This window comes from Canis aureus, chromosome 24, assembly GCF_053574225.1.
Source record: "Canis aureus isolate CA01 chromosome 24, VMU_Caureus_v.1.0, whole genome shotgun sequence".
In the NCBI taxonomy this organism is placed as follows: Eukaryota; Metazoa; Chordata; class Mammalia; order Carnivora; family Canidae; genus Canis; species Canis aureus.
Genome location: NC_135634.1, coordinates 21,372,113 through 21,393,591, shown reverse-complemented (window position 1 = coordinate 21,393,591; position 21,479 = coordinate 21,372,113). Strand labels below are relative to the sequence as shown.

Sequence of the window (21,479 nt, the reverse complement as noted above, 5' to 3'; positions counted from 1 at the left end):
TGTTTCTTTTGCTTGGGTTTTGTTCAGCTGCTTGCAATTGTGAGTAGCTTTCATTAAATTTGGATAATTTTTGCCATGTTTTTCCAGCTTATTTTGTTTTTTTCTAGAAATTTAGATCTTCTCAGTGTTTTCCTTTTCTGTAATTATCATTACTTCTTTCTCTAGCTTATTGAACATACAGAATTCAATTATACTGACAAGGTCATCTGTCATTTTTAGGTTGGTATTACTCGATTGATTTTTTTCTCTTTATTAAAGGTTGGATTCTTTTGCTTTTTTGCGTGCATGGTCAATTTTTTGTTTGGAAGCCAAACCATGAATTTTACCTAGATGAGTGATTGTATATTTTTGTATTCCTATAAATATCCTTGATTTTTGTTCCGAGACACAGTTCAGTTACTTGTAAATAACTTGACCCTTTTAGGTCTTGCTTTTAAGCTTTGCTAGGTGGAGCAATGTCTATGGCTAATCTCTCCTCTTTGACGAAGTCTAAAACCTCTCTGAGTAACCTGCCTAATGACTTGTGAATTATAAGACTTTTTTTTCTGGCTGGTGGGAAGAGGGACTATTTCTGACCTTTTTTAACTCCAAGTTTAACTCCTTTTGGGACATCTTTTCCCTAGATATAGTAATTTCCCATGTGTGTGCTGATCGGTATGCAGCTTAAGAATCCAAGAAGCTCTATGGTTCTTCCAAGTTCTCTTTGTGTAGCTTTCTACTCTTCAGTACTCTGTCCTGCCAACATTAGCCACTTTTGCCTTCTGGACTTCCGATTCATTACCTCAGCTCAAAGAGACCGTCAACTCTACCTGGTTTTCCCTCCCTACGTCAAAGGGAACTAAGTTCATATCGTTTCATATGGACTTTAGTTTTTCCAGTTTTGTTAAAGAGACTTTCCATTCCCTACTATATTGCTTTGACGTCTGTGTTAAATACCACATGCCTCTAAGTTATAGGTCTATTTCTGAGTTTTCTACTTTTTAACTATCCTTTTAAAAATTGATTCCTAGGGACCTGGGTGGCTTGATTGGTGAAGTGTCTGCCTTCAGCTTGGGCCATGATCCCAGGGTCCTAGGATTGAGTCCCAGATCGGGCTCCCTTCTCAGTGGGGAGTCTGTTTCTCCCTCTACTGTTCCCACTCCTGTTCCCCCTGCTTGTACTTTCTCTCTCTGTCAAATACAGGAAGTTAAAAAAATTGATTCCCTACTGGGAATTATTTTTGCTTTATAAAACTGAATTTCACCTGCTAATTTGCAGATTCTTACTTTCAAGGAACTAGTACATACAGATTTGTATCAACATTTTGTATTTGAATACCATTAAAATTTTATATGACTTTTATATGCTGTAATATGTGAGATTGCACCTTGTCTATGACTGCTATTGCTAGGTACTTAGATGCTTTGTGTATTATTACAGAAGGCGCTGAAGAATCAAATCTCAATAGATAATTTCCCATTTTTTGCTCTGCTAAATTTTATTTTTAATGTTACTCCAGAATTATTGCCAAAAAGACAATGTCAGTTGCCTACTGAAGATATGTAAGCTAAACTCAGGGCACCTAGGTGGCTTAGTCAGTTAAGCATCTGCTTTCTGCTCAGGTTGTGATCCTGGGGTCCTGGGATCAAGCCCCACATCAGACTCTGCTCAGTGAGGATCCTGCTTCTCCCTCTCCCTCTCCCTCTCCCCATATGCCTGCTTGTGGCGCACACACTCTCTCTCTCTCTCTCTCTGTCAATAAATATATAAATAAAATCTTTTTAAAAAAGATATGTAAGCTAAACTAAAATAAATTTTCTTAGAAATACTCTTATCTACGTTTAAACCATATGGACATTTAGGATTCATTTTCTATTTTCTTTCATTAAATTTGTAGAAACAAAATATTAATTTCTATTTCTTCTCTTTTGTACACCCCAAATTATTGTTTAATAGTCTTAATTTTCAAAAATATTCTCAAATCAAAATTTTGAAGAAGCACAATTTATTTTTTCTATTTTTATATTCCTTGAAACTAGAATTTAATTCATAGTTTACTTTTTTATTGAAGCCTAGTTAACATGCGATATTTTGTTACTTTCATATGTACAACATAGTGATTCAACATTTATATAAATTACAAAGTAATCAAGATACATCTAGCTATCATCTACCACTGTACAAGGTTGATTTATATAATTGACCATATTTTCTATGCAGTACATTGTATCCCCTTGTTCTATTTATTTTTTAACCAAAAGTTTGTACCTTTTAACCCCCATCCCTACTTCCTCTATCCTCCCTATGCCTTCCCCTCTGGTGACCACCAGATTATTCTCTGTATATATGTTTCTGTATTTAGTCATTTATTTAGTTTTTTGGATTCCACATATAAGTAAAACCATACATTATTTGTTTTTCTCTCTCTGACTTATTTCATTTAGCATATGGACCCTCAGTGTCCATCCATGTTGCAAATGGAAAAATTTCCTTTTTTTTATGGCTACGTAATTTCCTGTGTGTGTATGTATGTACACACACACACACACACACACATACACACACGTAATTGACCCTGAACAATACAGGGGTTAGGAATCCAAATCTGTGCAGTCAGAAATCTGCATATTACTTTTGACTCCCCAAACATTTAATTACTACTATTAGCCTACTATTGATTTGAAACCTTACTAATAGCATAAATAGTTGATTAACACATATTTTGTATTTATATGTATTATAATGTATTCTTACAGTAAAATAAGCTAGAGAAAAGAAAATGTTACTAAGAAAATCATAAGAATAGAAAATATTCTTAAAGTGCTATATTGCATTTATTGAAGAAAGTCCACATACAAGTGGACCCAAGGCTGTTCAAACCTGTGTTGTTCAGGGTACAGTTATATACCACATCATCTTTCCCTAGTCATCTATCGATGAACACTTAGATTGCCTCAATATATTGGCTATTGTAAATAATGCTGCAGTGAACATAAGGATGTGTATTACTGACTTTGGGCGTTGTTTGTTCTTTGTAGTTCCTTTATATGTAGAATTATGTATGGTTAATTTGAGATTTTTCTTGTTTCTTGAGATGGGCCTGCATACCACTATAAACTTATCTCTTAGAATTGCTTTTGCTCCCATAGATTTTGGAACATTGTATTTTCATTTTCATTTGTCTCAAGGTATTTTTTGATTTCTTCATTGACTCATTGATTTGTTTAGACTTCACATATTTGTGTTTTACAGTTTTCTTCTTAAAACAAAACAATTTTTCATTTTTAGTTTTATACTGTTGTGTTTGGAAAAGGTGCTTGGTATGATTTCAGTTTTCTTAATTGAGATTTGTTTTGTGGCTTTCATATGCTCCATCCTGGAGAATGTGCATTTGAAAAGTGTGTGTACTCTGCTGTTTTGGGGTAGAGTGTTTTGTATATATGTGTTAAGTCCATCTGGTCTGATGTGTTATTTAGGACCAATGTTTCCTTATTGATTTTTCTATCTAGATGATCTATTCATTGATGAAAGTGGAATATTAAAGTCCCCTACTGTTATTGTATTAATCATCAGTCTCTCTCTTTATGTTTGTTAATACTTGCTTTATGGATTTAGGTGCCCCTATGTTGGATGCATTGATATTTCTATCCTCTTGTTTGATGTATGCAATCATTATGTAATGCCCTTCATAGTCACTTGTTACAGTCTTTCTTTTAAAATCTATTTTTTTCTGCATTAAATATTGCTACTTCAGCTTTCTTTGTTTTTCATTTGCTTGGAATACCTTTCTCCATCCCTTCAGTTCACTTATCTGTATGTGTCGTAGATCTGAAGTGAGTCTCTTGTAGGTAGTGTGTATATGGGCATTGATTTTTTTTTTTTATCCATTCAACCACCCTTTGTCTTTTGTTTAAAGCATGTAGTTGATTTACATTAAAAATAGTTATTGATCGATATGTACTTATTGCCATTTACTTGATTGTTTTCTGTAATTGGCAGTTCTTCTGTGTTACTATTCTCTTCTCTTGCGCTCTTCCCTTGTGATTGGTGTTATATTTGTATTTCTTTCTGTTTATTTTTTCTTTACCTATCAATAGGTATTTGGTTTATATTACAATGAGATTCATATATAACATCCTGTATATCTAACAGTCTGTTTTAAGTTGAAGGTTCAAACACATTCTAAAAGCATTACTTTTACCTCCGCAGCATTTTGTTTTTGATGTCATGTTTTACATCTTATTATTTTGTGTAGCTCTTGATTAATGATTGTAGGTCTAGATGATTTTAATATTCTTGTCTTTTAAACTTCATATTAGATATGAGGGTGGTTGATCCATGACCTTTGTATTGTTTACCTTTACCAGTAAGATTTTTTCTTAAATTTTCTCATTTCTAGTTATAGTCTTTTCTTTTTGTTTAATGAAATTCTTTCAACATTTCATGGAAAACCAGTTTGGTATTGATGAACTCCTTCAGCTTTTCTTTGTCTGGGAAACTGATCTCCCTTCAGCTCTGAGTGATATAACTTTGCCAGGTAGAGTATTCTTGTTTATAAGTCTTTTCCTTTCAGTACTTTGAGTATATCATGCCACTCCCTTCCGGTCTGTTAAGTTTCTGCTGAAAAAATAGCTGATAGTTTTATGGGGTTCCCTTGTAATTAACTAGTTGTTTTTCTCTTGCTGCTTTTAAGATTCTCTCTTTATCTTTAATTGCTGATACTTTAATTGTAATATGTTTTGGTGTGGGTCTTTTTGGGTTCATCTTATTTGGGACTCTGTGCTTACTAGAATTAGATGTATATTACCTTGGCCAGGTTAGGGAAATTTTCAGCCATTATTTCTTCATATAGATTTTTTGTCCCTTTCTCTCGTTTCCTTCTGGGACCCTATAATGCTAATGTTAATACCCTTGATGCTGTCCCAAAGGGCCTTTAACTATTCTCACTTTTAAAAATTATTTTTTTTGGGACACCTACGTGGCTCAGTGGCTGAGCATCTGCTTTTGACTCAGGTCGTGATCCTCGGATCAAATTCCACAACAGGCTCCCTGTGGATGTCTGCCTATGTGTCTGCCTCTTTCTCTGTGTCTCTCATGAATAAACAAAATCTTTAAGAAATAATAAAATAAAAATAAAAATTCTTATTGCTGTTCTGATTGGGTAATTTCCTCTACCCTGCTCTCTAGATTTTTTTTTTTTAAGATTTTATTTATTTATTCATGAGAGGCAGAGGGAGAAGCAGGCTTCATGCAGGGAGCCTGATGTGGGACTCAGTCATGGGACCATGGGACCACACCCTGAGCTGAAAGCAGATGCTCAACCACTAAGCCACCCAGGCATCACTGCTTTCCAGATTATTGATCCTTTCTTCTGCATCATCTAATCTGTTAATTCCCTCTAGTGTATTTGTTATTTCAGTTATTGTATTCTTTAGCTCTGATTGGTTCTTTTTTATAGTTTCTATCTCTTTGTTGAAGTTCTCACTCTTTTCTCTTCTTCAGAGTTCAGTGTCTTTATGACCATTACTTTAAACTCTTTATCTGGTAGATTGTTTATCTCCATTTTGTTTAGTTCTTTTTCTAAGATTTTGTCTTGCTTTTATTTGGAACATATTTCTCTGTCTCCACATTTTGCCTCACTTTGTTCCTGTGTATTAGGTTGATCAGTTATGTCTGTAGGTTTTAAAGGAGTGGCTTTATGCAGAAGGGGCCTTGTAGCACAAACCTCCATGGTCACCTGAGCCAGGTTCCCTGTGAGTGTTTCTTATGTGAGCTACCTGCACCCTTCTGTTGTGGCTAGGTCAAGATTATTGCAGACCCACTGGTGTACACAGCTTTCTGTGAGGTCAGACTTTGACTACTGCATGCATACTAGTGAGTGGGGCTGGCCCTCTGTGTGGCTTTTTGTGAGGTCTGGTTGTAACTGTTGCAGGTGTTCTAATACAGGACTGATCCCGCAAATTGAGTTCACTTAGGAGGGTCTCTTGGGGCCAACTGAGGGTACTCTCCACAAGTGGTAGAACAGGGAATTGCTTGGGAAGGGCTCCTTACCAGCCTAGGCTGCTTACAGAGTATGCTAGAGAAGGGACTCTGAGCTAGGGTAGACAGGTTGGGTAGGGCAAATCCACAAGGGAATGCCACAGTAGAGCTAGTGGTGCTAGCACAATAGGTGGACAGTGTCAGAAAAGGCACCCACCAGGGGCACCTGGGTGGCTCGGTTGAGCATCCGACTCTTGAGTTCAGCTCTGGTCATGATCTTAGGGTTGTAGAATCAAGTCCCACATCAGGCTCTGCCCTTCTCCTTGCTGCACTCTAAATAAAAGAGTGAATGAATGAAAATGGATAAATGAGTAAATTAAATATATATATATATATATATATCTAGCTTTTAAAAAAAATAAAAAAGGAGGGAGGGTGAGCGTGCACCCAATAGTGCTGGGTCAGCTAGGTAGAAGGAGGATAAGAAAAATTGTACACACCACTTCCATCTCTGGAGAACTTTCCAACAGATCCCTGCCCTTCTGACACATACTAAAGTTAGTAGATTTCCTTCACTTGTAATCCAGGCAGTTTTCAAACTGCTACGTTGTGTTGGAACTTAGAGTCAATGATATTGTGCAAATGCTCTCTAAGAGTGGAGTTGCAGTTTCCGACTAGTCTCTTGCTCTCCCAAACATAAGCAAGGCCCCTTGGTCATTGAAGCTATACGTTATGGATTCTTGTCTTTCTGGTGCAGGTCTCCTGGGCTGTGGAACCTCATGGAGTCCCAGACCCCTCAGTCCTCAAGGAGGGTCTCTACAGTTGTGATATCACTCACTTGTGAGTCACCATGCCAGGAATGTGAGCCCTGACTAAATTGCATCTCCACCCCTCTACCCATCTCAATGTGGTTTTTTCTTTATATTTTTAGTTCTACCTGATCTTTTGCTAGTCTTCCATTTGTTCTCAGAGATAATTGTTCTACATACAGTTGTAGGTTTTGGTGTGTCCATAAGAAGACTTGGGTTCTTGATCTTCCTTTTTTTTTTTTTTTTTTTTAAAGATTTATTTACTTATTTATTCAGAGAGAGTGAGAGAGAGGCAGACACACAGGCAGAGGGAGAAGCAGGCTCCATGCAGGAAGCCTGACATGGGACTTGATCCCAGGACTCCAGGATCACACCCCGGGCTTCAGGCGGTGCTAAACTGCTGTGCCACTGGGGCTGCCCAGGTTCTTGATCTTCCTATTCTGCCATCTTGATCCTGCCCCCTATAATATATTTTTAAGATTTTATTTATTTATTTTAGTGGGAGAGGGGCAGAGGGAGAAAGAGAGAAACCCAAGCAGACTTGGCACTAAGTGCAGAGCCAACATGGGGCCAAAATCCAGAGACAGATGTGTAACCAACTGAGCCACCCAGGTGCCCCTCCATAAGTATTCTGTTTTATTTTATTTATTCTTTTTAAAGATTGTATTTATTTATTCATGAGAGACACAGAGAAAAGAGGCAGAGACATAGGCAGAAGGAGAAGCAGGCTCCTTACAGGGAACCTGATGTGGGATTCCATCCCAGGATCATGACCTGAACCAAAGACAGATGCTCAATCACTGAGCCACCCAGGTGTCCCCCTAAGTATTTTAAAAGGGATTTATAACTCTATATTTTTATTGCTAATATTACTAATGCCATTCATCATTCATTCTGTTCATCATTCTCTGAAAGTCTTTTATTTTTTAAAATAGTTTTTAAAAGATTTATTTATTTGAGAGAGAGAGTACGGAGAGGGGCAGAGAGAGAGAGAAGAGATTCCCCACTGAGTGTGGAGCCTGACACAGGCTCAATCTCTTGACTCTGAGATCATGACCTGAGCCAGAATCAAGAGTTGGACACTTAACTGACTCAGCCACCTTGAAAGTTTTTAAAGCATCATCAGTATATAGGACCTTTCTTTCGTGTGATGTGTTCAATTGGATAGATCTTAAATCTGCTTTATAATACAGTAATAGTATTATGTTCTATCCATGAACTTTGTTTTTCGTGTCTTTTTCTTATAGAACATACAATGGGAGAGGTTATTAAATTAGATCCTGGTGGATCTCCAAGAAAAGTCTGGGGGAGAAGTCCTACAGATTCAGTTCTAAAGATACTTGGGGAAGCTGAACTGCAACTTCAGACAGAACTATTGGAAAACACAGCCATTAGAAGTGGTAAGCAGAAACAAGTTGTTTTTTTATACTAGAAGTAATGTTATTAAAAATCGAATTGTATTTTTCAAGATCTCTCTACTTTAAGTGAATCATTTATAATAGACTATCTTTTAATCATAATAATTTCCTAGTTGGATGGAGAATAGTTGTATTTTCTGAGGAGTTGTCTCAAAATTACGGTCTTGAATTTTGACTTGGTGTAACCTGGATGAGATCTTAAAAGAAAAGGAAAAGGAAATGTGTATAGGGTGAGCTAGAAAAGTAGAACAGTCAAAACATTTTACATGAAGAAAGGTATAGGAGCAATGCATGTGGTTTCTGGAATTAGGTTGAATAAAGATATCTATAATAAGTATGACAGACATTATCCAAGGACTGGGGAGGATGAATTGTGAGGCAGGAAGAAAACATTTATTTTCCATGAGTATTTGTGGATCTTAGTATTACAGCTACGCATATGAAGAATGTCCATATTTAAAACAGGTGTTTTCATATTTTAAAGTTTATTCAAATCAGAGGTTGAATATGGTTTTTCTCTTCAGATTTTGTGTCTAGACGTGAATATATGTCACTCCTGTGTTCTTTCTCTCAGTCTATCTTTTTCCCCTCTCCCTCCTTAACTGTCTTTGTGAACTTTGTGCATACTTTTATTTTTGCCTTTTTCATGCAGTATTATCACTTACTTGTTTTCACTTTTGTCTGTCCTTTGAGAGCAAGGATGATCTTTTTACTTTTTATAGCTTTACTGCCTAACGCATTAGAAAGGACAGACAGCTAATAAGCGCTCCATAAATAGTTGGCAAATTGAAGTTTAATAAAAGTAAGACAAGTCATAAATTATTTCTCAGTTCTAGTTCTCTGAAGATGGATTATTTGAATATGGAGAATACTGATATTGACTATAGAATTAGAGTGATGCTCACATTTGAAACTGACAGAAAATAACATAGGAGGTAAGGTTATTCATTCACAGTATATATAAAGAAATTAACCAGATGATAATATGCCAGTGAGATGAACCTATACACATGTTATTAAAGTGTCAAAAGCAGCTTGCTATTTTTTTTTACTAAGGGTTAGTATACTAGCTGTTAATCATTCTAGGATTTTCTTTAATATTAGAGGAGAAAGCAATTTGAAGAGAGATATACTTGTTTGAAAAAAAAGGAAGTACACAAAATGTGTGTATTTGTAATTAACTCATTCACACTCTTGTGTCTGGAAATTGTGCAGTTATATGCCAGACAAATATTCAAAAACAAAAATACTCGTAACTTATTAATTCTTATATCTTAGTCTGATCTGGTTATCAAAATGCATCAGGCTTTAGTCAGAAAAAAATGCCTCGGGGCTAAAACATTTTCAAAAATAATGGTTAAAAATTAAGAATATTTTGTAATCTAAAAGTCCTTTATGTGTTTATCCTCAAAAGAACTATTACTTTATAAGCATCAGATTCTGGATTCCTTTTATGTAAAATCATTATTGCTTAAATGTATGTAATTTGCTGTATAATAATACTTAGGCAATGTGAAAGCAAGTCGTTTTCTCCATATTCACATAATCCATCTTCAGAGAACTGGAACTGAGAAGCAATTTATAACACGCACATAAGAACATGCTCTGCATCACTTGCCATCAGGGAAATACAAATCAAAACCACAATGAGATACCACCTCACACCAGTGAGAATGGGGAAAATTAACAAGGCAGGAAACCACAAATGATGGAGAGGATGCAGAGAAAAGGGAACCCTCTTGCACTGTTGGTGGGAATGTGAACTGGTTCAGCCACTCTGGAAAACTGTGTGGAGGTTCCTCAAAGAGTTAAAAATAGACCTGCCCTACGACCCAGCAATTGCACTGCTGGGGATTTACCCCAAAGATACAGATGCAATGAAACGCCGGGACACCTGCGTTTCTAGCAGCAATGTCCACAATAGCCAAACTGTGGAAGGAGTCTCGGTGTCCATCGAAAAATGAATGGATAAAGAAGATGTGGTTTATGTATACAATGGAATATTAGCCATTAGAAATGACAAATACCCACCATTTGCTTCGACGTGGATGGAACTGGAGGGTATTATGCTGAGTGAAATGAGTCAATCGGAGAAGGACAAACAGTGTATGTTCTCATTCATTTGGGGAATATAAATAATAGTGAAAGGGAATAGAAGGGAAGGGAGAAGAAATGGGTAGGAAATATCAGAAAGGGAGACAGAACATGGAGACTCCTAACTCTGGGAAATGAACTAGGGGTGGTGGAAGGGGAGGAGGGCGGGGGGTGGGGGTGAATGGGTGACGGGCCCTGAGGGGGGATGAGCACTGGGTGTTATTCTGTATGTTGGCAAATTGAACACCAATAAAAAATAAATTTATTATTTAAAAAAAGCAATTTTTGATTATTCTTAATTTTTTTAACTTTAATTGCTAACTGTGGAATACTAATTAGCTATTCCTACTACTATGTATTAAGCAATAAAGCTACAAAAAGCAGAAAGATCATCCTTGCTCTCAGAGGACAAACATAAATGAAAACAGATAAATGATAATATTGCATGAAAAGGGCAAGAATAAAAATATGCACAAAGTTAAGAGGTAATAGAGAGATGTTTAAGTAACTTTATCTTGGATAGTTAACAAAGACTTCTCAGAGTTTGTCATCTTCCCTCTTTAATTTTTCCCTAACTACATTTACTTAGAATATGCACCATGCTGGAATTTTAACACAAAGAAGTCACAGTTTCTTACCATTAGGAAATTACATGTGGTAAAATCTGTGTTGGAAGTATTGTGTGTGTAATGATATAGAGCCACAGATTAGGAAGCTTTATGTTGTCAATACTGTACAGTTTCACTAAGGTTGATAAGGCCCTTTGGGCCAGAGAAAGCCACAGAGAGAGCAAGTGATGTTGAGCAAGACCAAAAATTAAAAAAGAGCTCAGTGGATAAATAAGGGACAGAATGAAAAATAAGACAATACACAATTCCAGTATATGCAAAGACAAAAGGGTTTAATTAATATGTGTGTAGGAGCAGCTTCATACTGTGGAAGAGAATGGGCTTTGGTTCAGTTCTGGTTTGATCCCAGATCCCAGATCCCCAGCAACCATGGGCAAGTTCCTCTTTTTTTTCTTTTTTTTTTAAGATTTAATTTATTTATTTATGAGAGACTCAGAGAGAGAGAGGCGCAGAGACACAGGCAGAAGGAGAAGCAGGCTCCATGCAGGGAGCCTGACATGGGACTCGATCCTGGAACTCCAGGATCACGCCCAGGGCCAAAGGCAGGCGCTAAACCACTGAGCCTCCCAGGGATCCCTTCCTCTGACTTTCACATTCAGTGTTCTCCATGTGTAGAATGGAAACACTTATTAAGGATTGTTTTGTGGATTTAATGAGGAACATAAAGGACCTGCAATGTTCTTTAGTCTTCCAATCTTTATGTCACTTTCTCATCAATTTGATTGTCTTAAGTTCTTTTTGTTAATAGAAGGGCTCACGTGAACAATACAACCAAAGATTTTGCATGTTCATAGCAATTTGTCTTAAGACTTTCTTCTTTTTTTTTAATGATTTATTTATTATTCAAGAGGGAGTACATGGTGGAGAGGGGCAGGGGGAGAGAGAGAGAATCTCAAGCAGCCTCCCCACTGAGCCTAGATACCACACACACACACACACACCCCAACACACACACAGGGCTCATTCTCACCACCCTGAGATCATGACCTGAGCCAAAATCAAGAGTTGGACGCTTAACTAACTGAGCCACACAGGTACCCATTAAGACTTTATTCTTGAAGGTCAGTTTGGCTGACCTATAAATCTTTGGCTTGCATTTCCATTACTTGAATGTCTTACTATGTAAAAACCCCGTTATATTCTGGCATAAAGTATAGCTATCAGAAATCTGATGACAGTCTTACTTTCTTTTTCCTATAAATGATTTGGTCTTTTTGCTTGGGTATTCAAAGGGTATCTTTCTTTTTCCTTAAAGGCCTTTTTTTTTTTTTTTTAAGATTTTATTTATGTATTCATGAGAGACACAGAGAGAGTCAGAGAAATAGGCAGAGGGAGAAGCAGGCTCCCACTGAGCTACCCAGGTGTCCCTTCCTTAAAGTTTTTTAAAATGTTTTTTTCTAGTAGGTGCCTGTTTTTTTTTTTTTTTTTTCTTCTAATAGTTACTTTTGTTTTAGAGTAATTTGGGGCTCATAGCAATATTGAACACAAAGTACAGTTTCAGTATATCCCCCTCCTCCAACATATGCACAGCCTTCCCAGCCATCAATAATCCCCTTTCCAGAGAGGTGCATTTGTTAAATTGATGAACCAAAACTGACACATTATGATCATCCCAAATCCATAGCATACATTGAAGTACACTCTTGATATTATACTTTTCATAGATTTTGACAAATGCCACCATTATGATATCATACAAAACAGTTTACTGCCCTAAAAAAATTCCTGTGTTCAACCTATTTATTCCTCCCTCCTCTCAAACTCGTAGCAACCACTGATCTTTATATTCTCTCATTAGTTTTGCCTCTTCTAGAATGTCATGGTTGAAATCATACAATATGTAGACTCTTCAGACTGGTTTCTTTAGTCAGCAATATACATTTAAGTTTCCTCTATGTGTTTTCATCGTATAATACCTCATTTCATTTTAGTGATGAATAATACACAGTAGGGGGATATACCACAGTTTGTTTATATGGGTTATTCAATAGGTTATTCACCTACTGAAAGACATCTTGATTGATTCCACGTTTTGGCAATTATGAATAAAGCTGCTGTAAGCATCTGTGTGTAGGCTTTTGTTTAGACATAATATTTCACTTCATTTGAGTAGATACCAAGTAATGTGGATGCTGGATCATGTGGTAGTATGTTTAGTTTTTGTTTTTTTTTAAGATTTTATTTATTTATTCATGAGAGACACAGAGACAGAGAGGCAGAGACACAGGCAGAGGGAGAAGCAGGCTCCATGCAGGGAGCCTGATGTGGGACTCGATCCCAGGTCTCCAGGATCACACCCTAGGCCAAAGGCAGGCACAAAACTGCTGAGCCACCTAGGCAACCCATATGTTTAGTTTATAATAAACTGCCAAGCTGTCTTCCAAAGACAGCTGTGCCATTTTGCATTCCCATCAGAAATGGATGAGAGTTTCCGTTGCTTCACATCCTCAGCAGCATTTGGTGTTGTCAGTGGTTTTATTTTAGCCATTGTATTAGTTGTGCATCGGTATCACATTGTTGTTTGAATTTGCAATTCCCCTTAAAAAAAATGTTTTTTTTTTAATTTGCAATTCCCAAATGGCGTATGATGTGAAGCATCTTTTCATATGCCCATTTGCCATCTGTATTTGTCTTTGATGAGGCATGTGTTCAGATCTTTAGTCCATTTTTAAAATTGAGTTTTTCGGGTTTTATAATTGTTGAATTTTAAGAGTTCTTTGTATATTTTGGTTAACAATGCTTTAAGTCTTTATGTCTTTTGTAGCTATTTTCTTTCAGTCTGTGGTTTGTCTTTTCATTTTCTTGACAGTGTTTCATAGAGCAGAAGTTTTAAATTTTAGTGAAGTGTGGCTTATTCTTTCTTTGGATTGTGCCTTTGGTAGTGTATCTAAAAAGTCATTACCAAACTCAAGGTCATCTAGACTTTCTTTTGTGTTATAATTTTGCATTTTACATTTACGTTTACATTTACATTTGTGTTCGATTTTGAGTTCACTTATGTGAATGGTGTAAGGTCTGTTTCTAGACACTTTTTTGGGGAAGGGGGCCTGGCGTGTTCAGTACCATTTATTGTAGAGATTGTCTTTTCTCCATTGAATTGCCTTTGCTTTTTTATTAAAGATCAGTTGACTATATTTGTATTGGTCTATTTCTGAGCTATGTTTTTTTAATTGATCTATTTGTTCTTTAACCATTACCATACTGTTTTGATTACTGTAGCTTTATACTAAGTCTTAGATTTGGGTAGTATCATTCCCTGAACTATATTCTCCTTCAGTATTGTGTTGGCTTCTCTGGGTCTTTTGTCTCTCCACATAAACTTTTAGAATGAGTTTGTTGTTATCTGCAAAATAATTTTCTGGGATTTTGACTGGGATTGCATTGAATCCATAGATCAAATTGGAAAGGACTGAGATATCTTGACAATATTGATTCCTATCCATGAACATGAAATATCTCTCTACTTAATTTTTCTTTGATTTTTTTTCATTGGAGTTTTATACTTTTTATCATGGTGTGTCTTTTTAATATGTGGTTTCCAATGACTTGAAGTAGAGAAGGCTACAGTTTTTTTAATATCATTTTGTGTGACAGCATGGATTGCGGTAAAGTCTTCCCCCCCCCCCCCCAATTTTAGGAAAGTATTGTTGAATTACAGTTTTTCTGGTTTTCTGTTACTTAAGTCTATTTTAGGAACTTCTATTTGTATTTTTGATATTTTTCATCTTTCTTTAGTATCTGTCACTTTATTTTAAATCCTTTTTTTCACTTTTTAAAATTAAAATTCTTTTCTCTGTTTACCTTTTATAGATCTTAAGACATTGTGTGGGGATCCCTGGGTGGCTCAGCGTTTTAGCGCCGCCTTTGGCCCAGGGCGTGATCCTGGAAACCCAGGGTCAAGTCCCACGTCGGGCTCCCTGCATGGAGCCTGCTTCTCCCTCTGCCTCTCTCTCTCTGTGTCTCTCATGAATAAATAAATTAAAAAAAAAAAAAAAGACATTGTGTGTTTTGTGTAGATGCTCTTGTGTTTATTCTAGAATATTTATAAGATTTTTTCTTTTCTAGTCTTTACTCAACTGCATCATTTATGATTATTTTCTCATTGTATTTTATATTCTCTAATGTCCTCTACCATGTTCTTAATTTTACTAATAAATGTTTAAATAGTTTATAATTTTAGGTTTTTTGTAGGTTTTAATTATCTATGGCAGTGATTCATAACTGAGGCTGATTCTGCTCACACAGGACAGTTGGTATTTTTGGGAAACATTTTTGGTTATCTACTGGGCACAGGGTATTATAGGTATCTAGTAGGTAGAGGCCAAAGAAGCTGGTAAATCCTCCACCATGCATACTATAATAAGTGCTCTCCAAACACTTATCTGACCCAGTAGTGCCAAAGTTAGGAAACAGCAGCCTTTGGGGACATTACTCTACTTCTTTACTCTGTTTTGTTCTTAAAACTTGGACAGAATTCAACAGTGACCCTCTGTTACTTATTTTTACATGAAATTAGTTTTCCTAAGATTTAAGGAGGGTAGAGCGTGTCAAAATAGCTTTTCTAAAGTTCATAGCTTAGAGCTTCCTTTTCTGTTATTTTCATGAAGTTTTTAAAAATTATAGCCTTGTAGTTTCTGAGCTCTTCTGTCTCTGCTTCTGTCCTATACTTTTCTCTTTCTTTTGTTTCTATTATCCCTGCACAGATCAATTTGGATCCTCCTACCAGCAATTTCTCCTGAGTGTGAGACTTTGTTCTAAAAGGGAGCTTCAATTGGTTGGTTTTGAGAATTTTCAGGACCCAGACTTCCTCAACCCTTTCCTTCTCCATTGACTCCTTCAATTTACTTGCAAATTAAATGTATAAAAACTATTCGCATTTCAGCTGCTTTTATTAAATTGACCCATCATGCTTGTTTATGAATAATCACTGGCTATTTTGAGGATTCTTTTGATCTAGGGTCTATCAGGTACCCTTCTGTTTCCCTCTTTTGTACAGATGGTTTTACTACATGAGTTTTTGAAGGCTGTTAGGGCTTTGGTCCCTTTCACGTGTAATTGGGGGTTTGTGAGGATACCTCATCACCTAAATTTGGTTTATAAGCTATTCATGGGTATAGAGTTCTGCTTTCCTGACTTTTTTCTGTTTTGTGCAAGGATTCAGAAAAAATAAAAAAAATTAAAAAAAAGAACAAAACAGCATTCTTCCCAGAATTTCTCCATTTGTCTATAAATATTTGATCCATGTATGTTGCTTTAAAACTTTTTCTCACATTTGACTCTTCTTTCCTTCTAAATATGTAACACCTACAAACCACTGCCAGAGAAAATAATTGATGAGAGATGCTCACTTATGATTTTTCCTTTTTTGTAAGGTGCTTGTGGTATTTGGGTATCAAGGTTTTGCTGACCTTATAAAACAATTTGGGGAATATTCCCTTTTTTCTATTTTCTGGAAAACTTTGTAAAAAAGTTAGTATCAGTTTTTTCCTTAAGTATTTGGAAGAATTCAGCTATGAAGTTTTAGGGACCTGGAGTTATCTCTGTAAGAAGATTTCAGTTATGGATTCCATTTATGTTGTAATATCTTTTGGATGTTTAGATTATTTGCAAATACTTTGCATTTAATTTGTTAATATTTTGGAGTCTTTCTAGTTGTCTTTTTGTTATTGCTTTCTAGTTTCATTTAATTGTGGTCACAGAACGTCATACTGTGCGTGATTTTCATCTTGAAAGTTTTGAGACTTGTTTTATTGCCCAACTTATGGTCTGTTTTATTCAATGTTTCATATGTACTTGAAAAGTTGTTGGGTGTAGTTGTATGTATGTATGTATGTTCTTGTCAAATTGTTTAATCAATATATTATAATTTTACTGATTGTTTTCCATCTGGTTGTTGTATTAGTTACTGAGAGAAGAGTGTTAAAATCTCCAAGTGTATATGTGTCATTTTCCCCATTTAAGTCTGTAGAATTTTGCTACTTGAGCTAAGTTGTTTAGTGCATAACAATTTAAATTGTTGTGGTGATTGTTTAGATTGTTGCGTTATATTGCTTAGGTGGTTACATTGACCTTTTTATACATCTCCCTATTGACCATTTTTATTATTATGACATAATAAATAATTTTATTTTTAGCAACATTACTTCTTTCAAAGTCTACTTTATCCCATGTTATATAACTACAGCAAGTTTTGGTTAATATTTGCTTGTTATATCCTTTATCTTCTTTTAATTTCTCTGACTCTTTATATATATTTAAATGTGACTCTTATCTCAAATCCAACCTGACCATCTTTGTCTTTTCATCTAAGTGTTTAATTTATTCATGCATAATGAATGATTTCATTATCATGAATGGTTTGCTCTTTCATCTGTGTACAGCGTTGCTATGTTTTTTTTTATCTGTCCCATCTGTACTTTGTTTCTCTATTCTCGTATTTCATTTTTTTATTCCTCTCTTTGGACTAATCAGGTGTTTCATTTTGTTCTTCCATTTGGTTTTAATTAAACATTTTTTTATTAACTCTTTTGTTGTGATTCTAGAGATTACAAATTGTATCCTTAATTCTACCATAATGCTCATTTAGATCTACCTTAATTTAATATTTATAATGCTTCTCGAAGCATGTATGAGCCTTTTAACAATATTATGCTATATCTTTTAACCCTTTTGCTTACTGTCATTAAATACTTAACTATCATATATTTTATTTAATTCATAAGGCATTATTATGCTAAACAATCAATATTCACTTTACACTTATCCACATTTTACTCTTTATAATATTGTTTATTCCTTCCTGAGATTACATACTTCCATTTGATATCTTTTTCCTTTAAATTGCCTTTAGTATTTCCTGTATTGCAGATCTGCCCTGTATTAATTCTCTCAGCTTTTGTTTGTCTGAAAAAATCTTTATTTCACCTCTAGCTTTAAGGAATATTTTTAGTGTATACCAAACACTAAGTAGATAAAGTTTTTTAAAGGGTGGTGTTGTTTTTACTTTATTTATTTTTGTTCTTTGTACTTAAAGGTGTCCTTACATTTTTCTCCTGACATCCATAATTATATGTCATTTATGTATCTTAATTTTGTTCCTTTGAAAGCAATATGTTTTTCTTCAAGCTTTTTTAGTAGTATTTCTTTGATTTTCAACATTTTTACCATGATATTCATAGCTATAGTTTTCTTTGTCTTTAACCTGCTTTGGGTTTTTTTTTCAGCTTCTTAAACCTAGATGTTGATAATGGTTTTTTTCAATTTGGGGAAGATTACATCCATTAGATCTTTCTATATTATTTCTGCCCAGTTATTTCTGTTTTTCTTTTTGGACTCTGGTTACACTTAGACCTTTTGAATTTGTCATTTTTGTTATGCTCTATTCTGTTTTATTCATATTTTCTTCAGTATGAATACAGGCATACCTCTGAGATATTGTGGGTTCAGTTCCAGACCAGTATAGTAAAGCAAATGTCACAGTAAAGCAAGCCAAATGAATGTTTCGGTTTCCTGGTGCATATAGAAGTTATGTTTTCACTATACTGTAGTCTGTTAAGTATGTAATAGCATCTGTCTAAAAAAAAGCAATGTATGTACCTAATTTAAAAATACTTTATTGCTAAAAAATACTATCATCTGAGCTTTCACGAGTCATCATCACTGATCACAATGCACCATAGCAAATACAATAATAATGAAAAAGTTTGAAATATTGCTATTACCAAATGCAACAGAGACACAAAGTGAGCAAATGCTATTGGAAAAGTGGCAACAGTAGATCTGCTTGATGCAGGGTTGCCATCGACCTTCCATTTGTAAAACATGCAATTATTTGCAAAATGTAGTAAAACAAGGTATGCTAACATTTCTGATGATCTGTCATTTCACTCTGTCTTCTATAGTCTCTAACCTTCTGCTGTCTCTAAATGAATCCAGTGAGTTCATAATATCAGATACTGCCTTTTTCTTTTTTTTAAGATTTTTCTTTTCAAATTATTTGATAGAGCACAAGCAGTTGGAGTAGCAGGCAGACAGAGGGAAAGAGAAGCAGACCCCGTGGAGCAGGGAGCCTAGTGCAGGGCTTGATCCCAGAACCCGGAGATTATGACCTGAGCTGAAGGCAGACGCTTAGCCAGTGCCTTGATAACACATTTTTTTCAGTGCTAGAATGTCCATTTAATATTATTTTATAGATTTCATTTCTCTCTTGAAAATGCCCATAGGCTTATCCCTTTGGCCCATCTCTTTTTTTTTTTTTCTTGAATATATTGCAAAGTTATTTTAAAAGTTATTTTAAACTTGATAAATTTAATATCTGAGTTATCTATATATGTTTCTTTTATTCTTCGTTCTGTTGCTGTTGTCTCTATTTTTCTTGGTTTTCAGTCATTTTTTTGTTTTTTTATAAAATATGCTTTATGACAGAAGTTAATAAATTTCTATAAATTGTGAGATTATAGCTATTCTAGGCTTGATGAGCCCATATGAACCTTATTCTTCTTTTAAAATTTTTCTGCAGGGGTGCCTGGGTAGCTCAGTCAGTTAAGTGTCTGACTCCTGGTTTCAGCTCTGGTCATGATTTTGTGGTCATGGGATCAAGCCCTGCTTTGCATTCCATACTCAGTGTGGAGTCTGCTTTAGCTTCTCATTCCCTCCGCCTCTGCTCCTTCCCCTGCTCACTCATGCACATGTGTGCTCGCTCTCTCTAAAATCAATGAATAAAATCTTTAAAAAATGTTTTTTCTATAGCACTTTAAAAATGTTAAATCCATTTTTAGCTTGTAGGCTGTGCAAAACCAGGATATATATAGGTTATAATTTTTGTACTTGTATTTAACAGTATTTGATTGGATGCCAGACATTGTGGTTGAAAAACTTAATAGCCTCTAGATAATGTTACCTTTCTTCAAAGATTAGATTTTCTTCTTAAAAATAAATAATGCCAGCAGATTACCTTGACACTGTTGAGGTTTATATTAGATTTTTGTAAATGGTCTGTTTGATTGTTGTGGTATTTTTTAACTTATTTCAACAGGTAATCCTTATTTCTACACCTTGATCTTTCTGAGATCTCAACTAAAAGTTATGATGTTTACCAAGTTTCCTTTACATCTGTGGGGCTTGATCTCTAATCTGTCTCACAGATACCACCCAACTACTCAAATCTTTCCTCAGCATTGTTCTCCTAGCTGCTATTACCTGCTGATTTTTCTTGGAGTGTTGCTGTATGCATGCATAGTTTGGGAGTTAGCCAAAAATAGAGGGGATTTTTTTAATTGTTGTTTTATCTTTGTTAGAGGACTTTTGCATGGATTTAAAAGTTGCTTATTGGTGGCTCATTTCCATGATTTTGTCATTCAAGTCTGAGTCACTTTAGTAGCCTCTGACTTCTGAGCCTGGTAAAACTGTTACTTTCTGCTTGTAGCCTGTGCTGATATTTAGAAAATGCCTTCAGCGAAAAGCTGGGATGAAGTTGAGTTCATCTCACTTATTTACCTTCTCTCAGTTGTGGTCCATTAGTCTTTGCCTGCATCAGTTAACCTACCAATGATTTTCATATAGGTTTTTTTGTTGTACTTTTTGTCCATAATTTCTACTTATTTTTAGTGGGAGATTAATCCAATATGAGTTACATTATCATGGCCAGGAACAAAAGTTGCTCTGCTACATTTTCTTTAACTGTTTTTTTTTTTTCTTGACTATAATATTATATTTTCACTGTTGTGTATTGTCAAAATACCAAAAACCATACTTTAGGAAATTGAAATTACCCATAACACTACTACCCAGAAGTTATGTTTTAATTAATAACATAAATTTGTTTTTTAATTTTAAATTTTAGTTATTATAAAAGTTATCTGTGTACATAATTTAAAAGGCCAAGTAGCTCAGAAGTTTTTTTGTTTTTGTTTCTACCAAAAAAAGCAGTCCCTAGAACTTACTCCTTGTCTTATATTCTGCTTCCCAGAGTCACTCACTTTCAGCTCTTTTAACTCTTTTTTTTATTTCTCCACATAATTATAAGCAGATACTTTTACTATTACTTCTTGATTTATTAACCCCCCCCCCCCAGTTTTAGGCAATTACATTGGACTTCTTATTTTAGAAGATAAGGATTTAGCTGTCTCTTACCCATTTTTTCCCTCTTGATCTCAACATATGCATCTACACATACCAATCTTTTTTTTTTTTTTTTTTGGGGGTACACATACCATTCTTACACCCTCGAAATATGGTTAGAATTTTGGTTAAATCAACATACAGTATTGATATTGTTTTTACCATGAATGTTCTTATCAAAGTCAGATATGTTGTACCATGACTACTTTTTTTTGCACAGTATTTCATTATCCCTTTAGTGAACAATTATTTTTTGCTTTGTTTTTCACATACTTATTTCTAGTTTGTTGCCATACTTTCCCCTAGATACGTTTAGTTCTTCTCAGGGCATCCAAATACATTAGGTATTGTATCGGTATAATCTTGGAAGCATTTCTTTGGAATCCCTCTGACTCCAAATCAGACAAGTTTTTCCTTTGGACTGCTATAAAGAAGTCATCCTGGCCGTTCCC

General features: G+C 35.2%; 1 protein-coding gene across 14 annotated transcripts in view; it reads left to right on the top strand.

Annotated features, from left to right (window-relative positions):
* The window catches only part of NEK1 (NIMA related kinase 1), a 230,825-nt gene that overhangs the window by 150,795 nt on the left and 58,551 nt on the right, over nt 1-21,479 (top strand). For 13 of the 14 annotated variants that reach the window (XR_013363014.1, XM_077868525.1, XM_077868526.1 and 10 more), the window contains one exon: nt 8,015-8,167. Coding sequence is in view for 13 of the 14 variants with exons in the window: in XM_077868525.1 (XP_077724651.1) it covers nt 8,015-8,167 (153 nt within the window). In the remaining variant the exon portion in view is untranslated. Of the gene's footprint in view, nt 1-8,014; nt 8,168-9,015; nt 9,208-21,479 lie in introns of those variants that run through there. The other variant, XM_077868536.1, reaches the window with a different exon arrangement.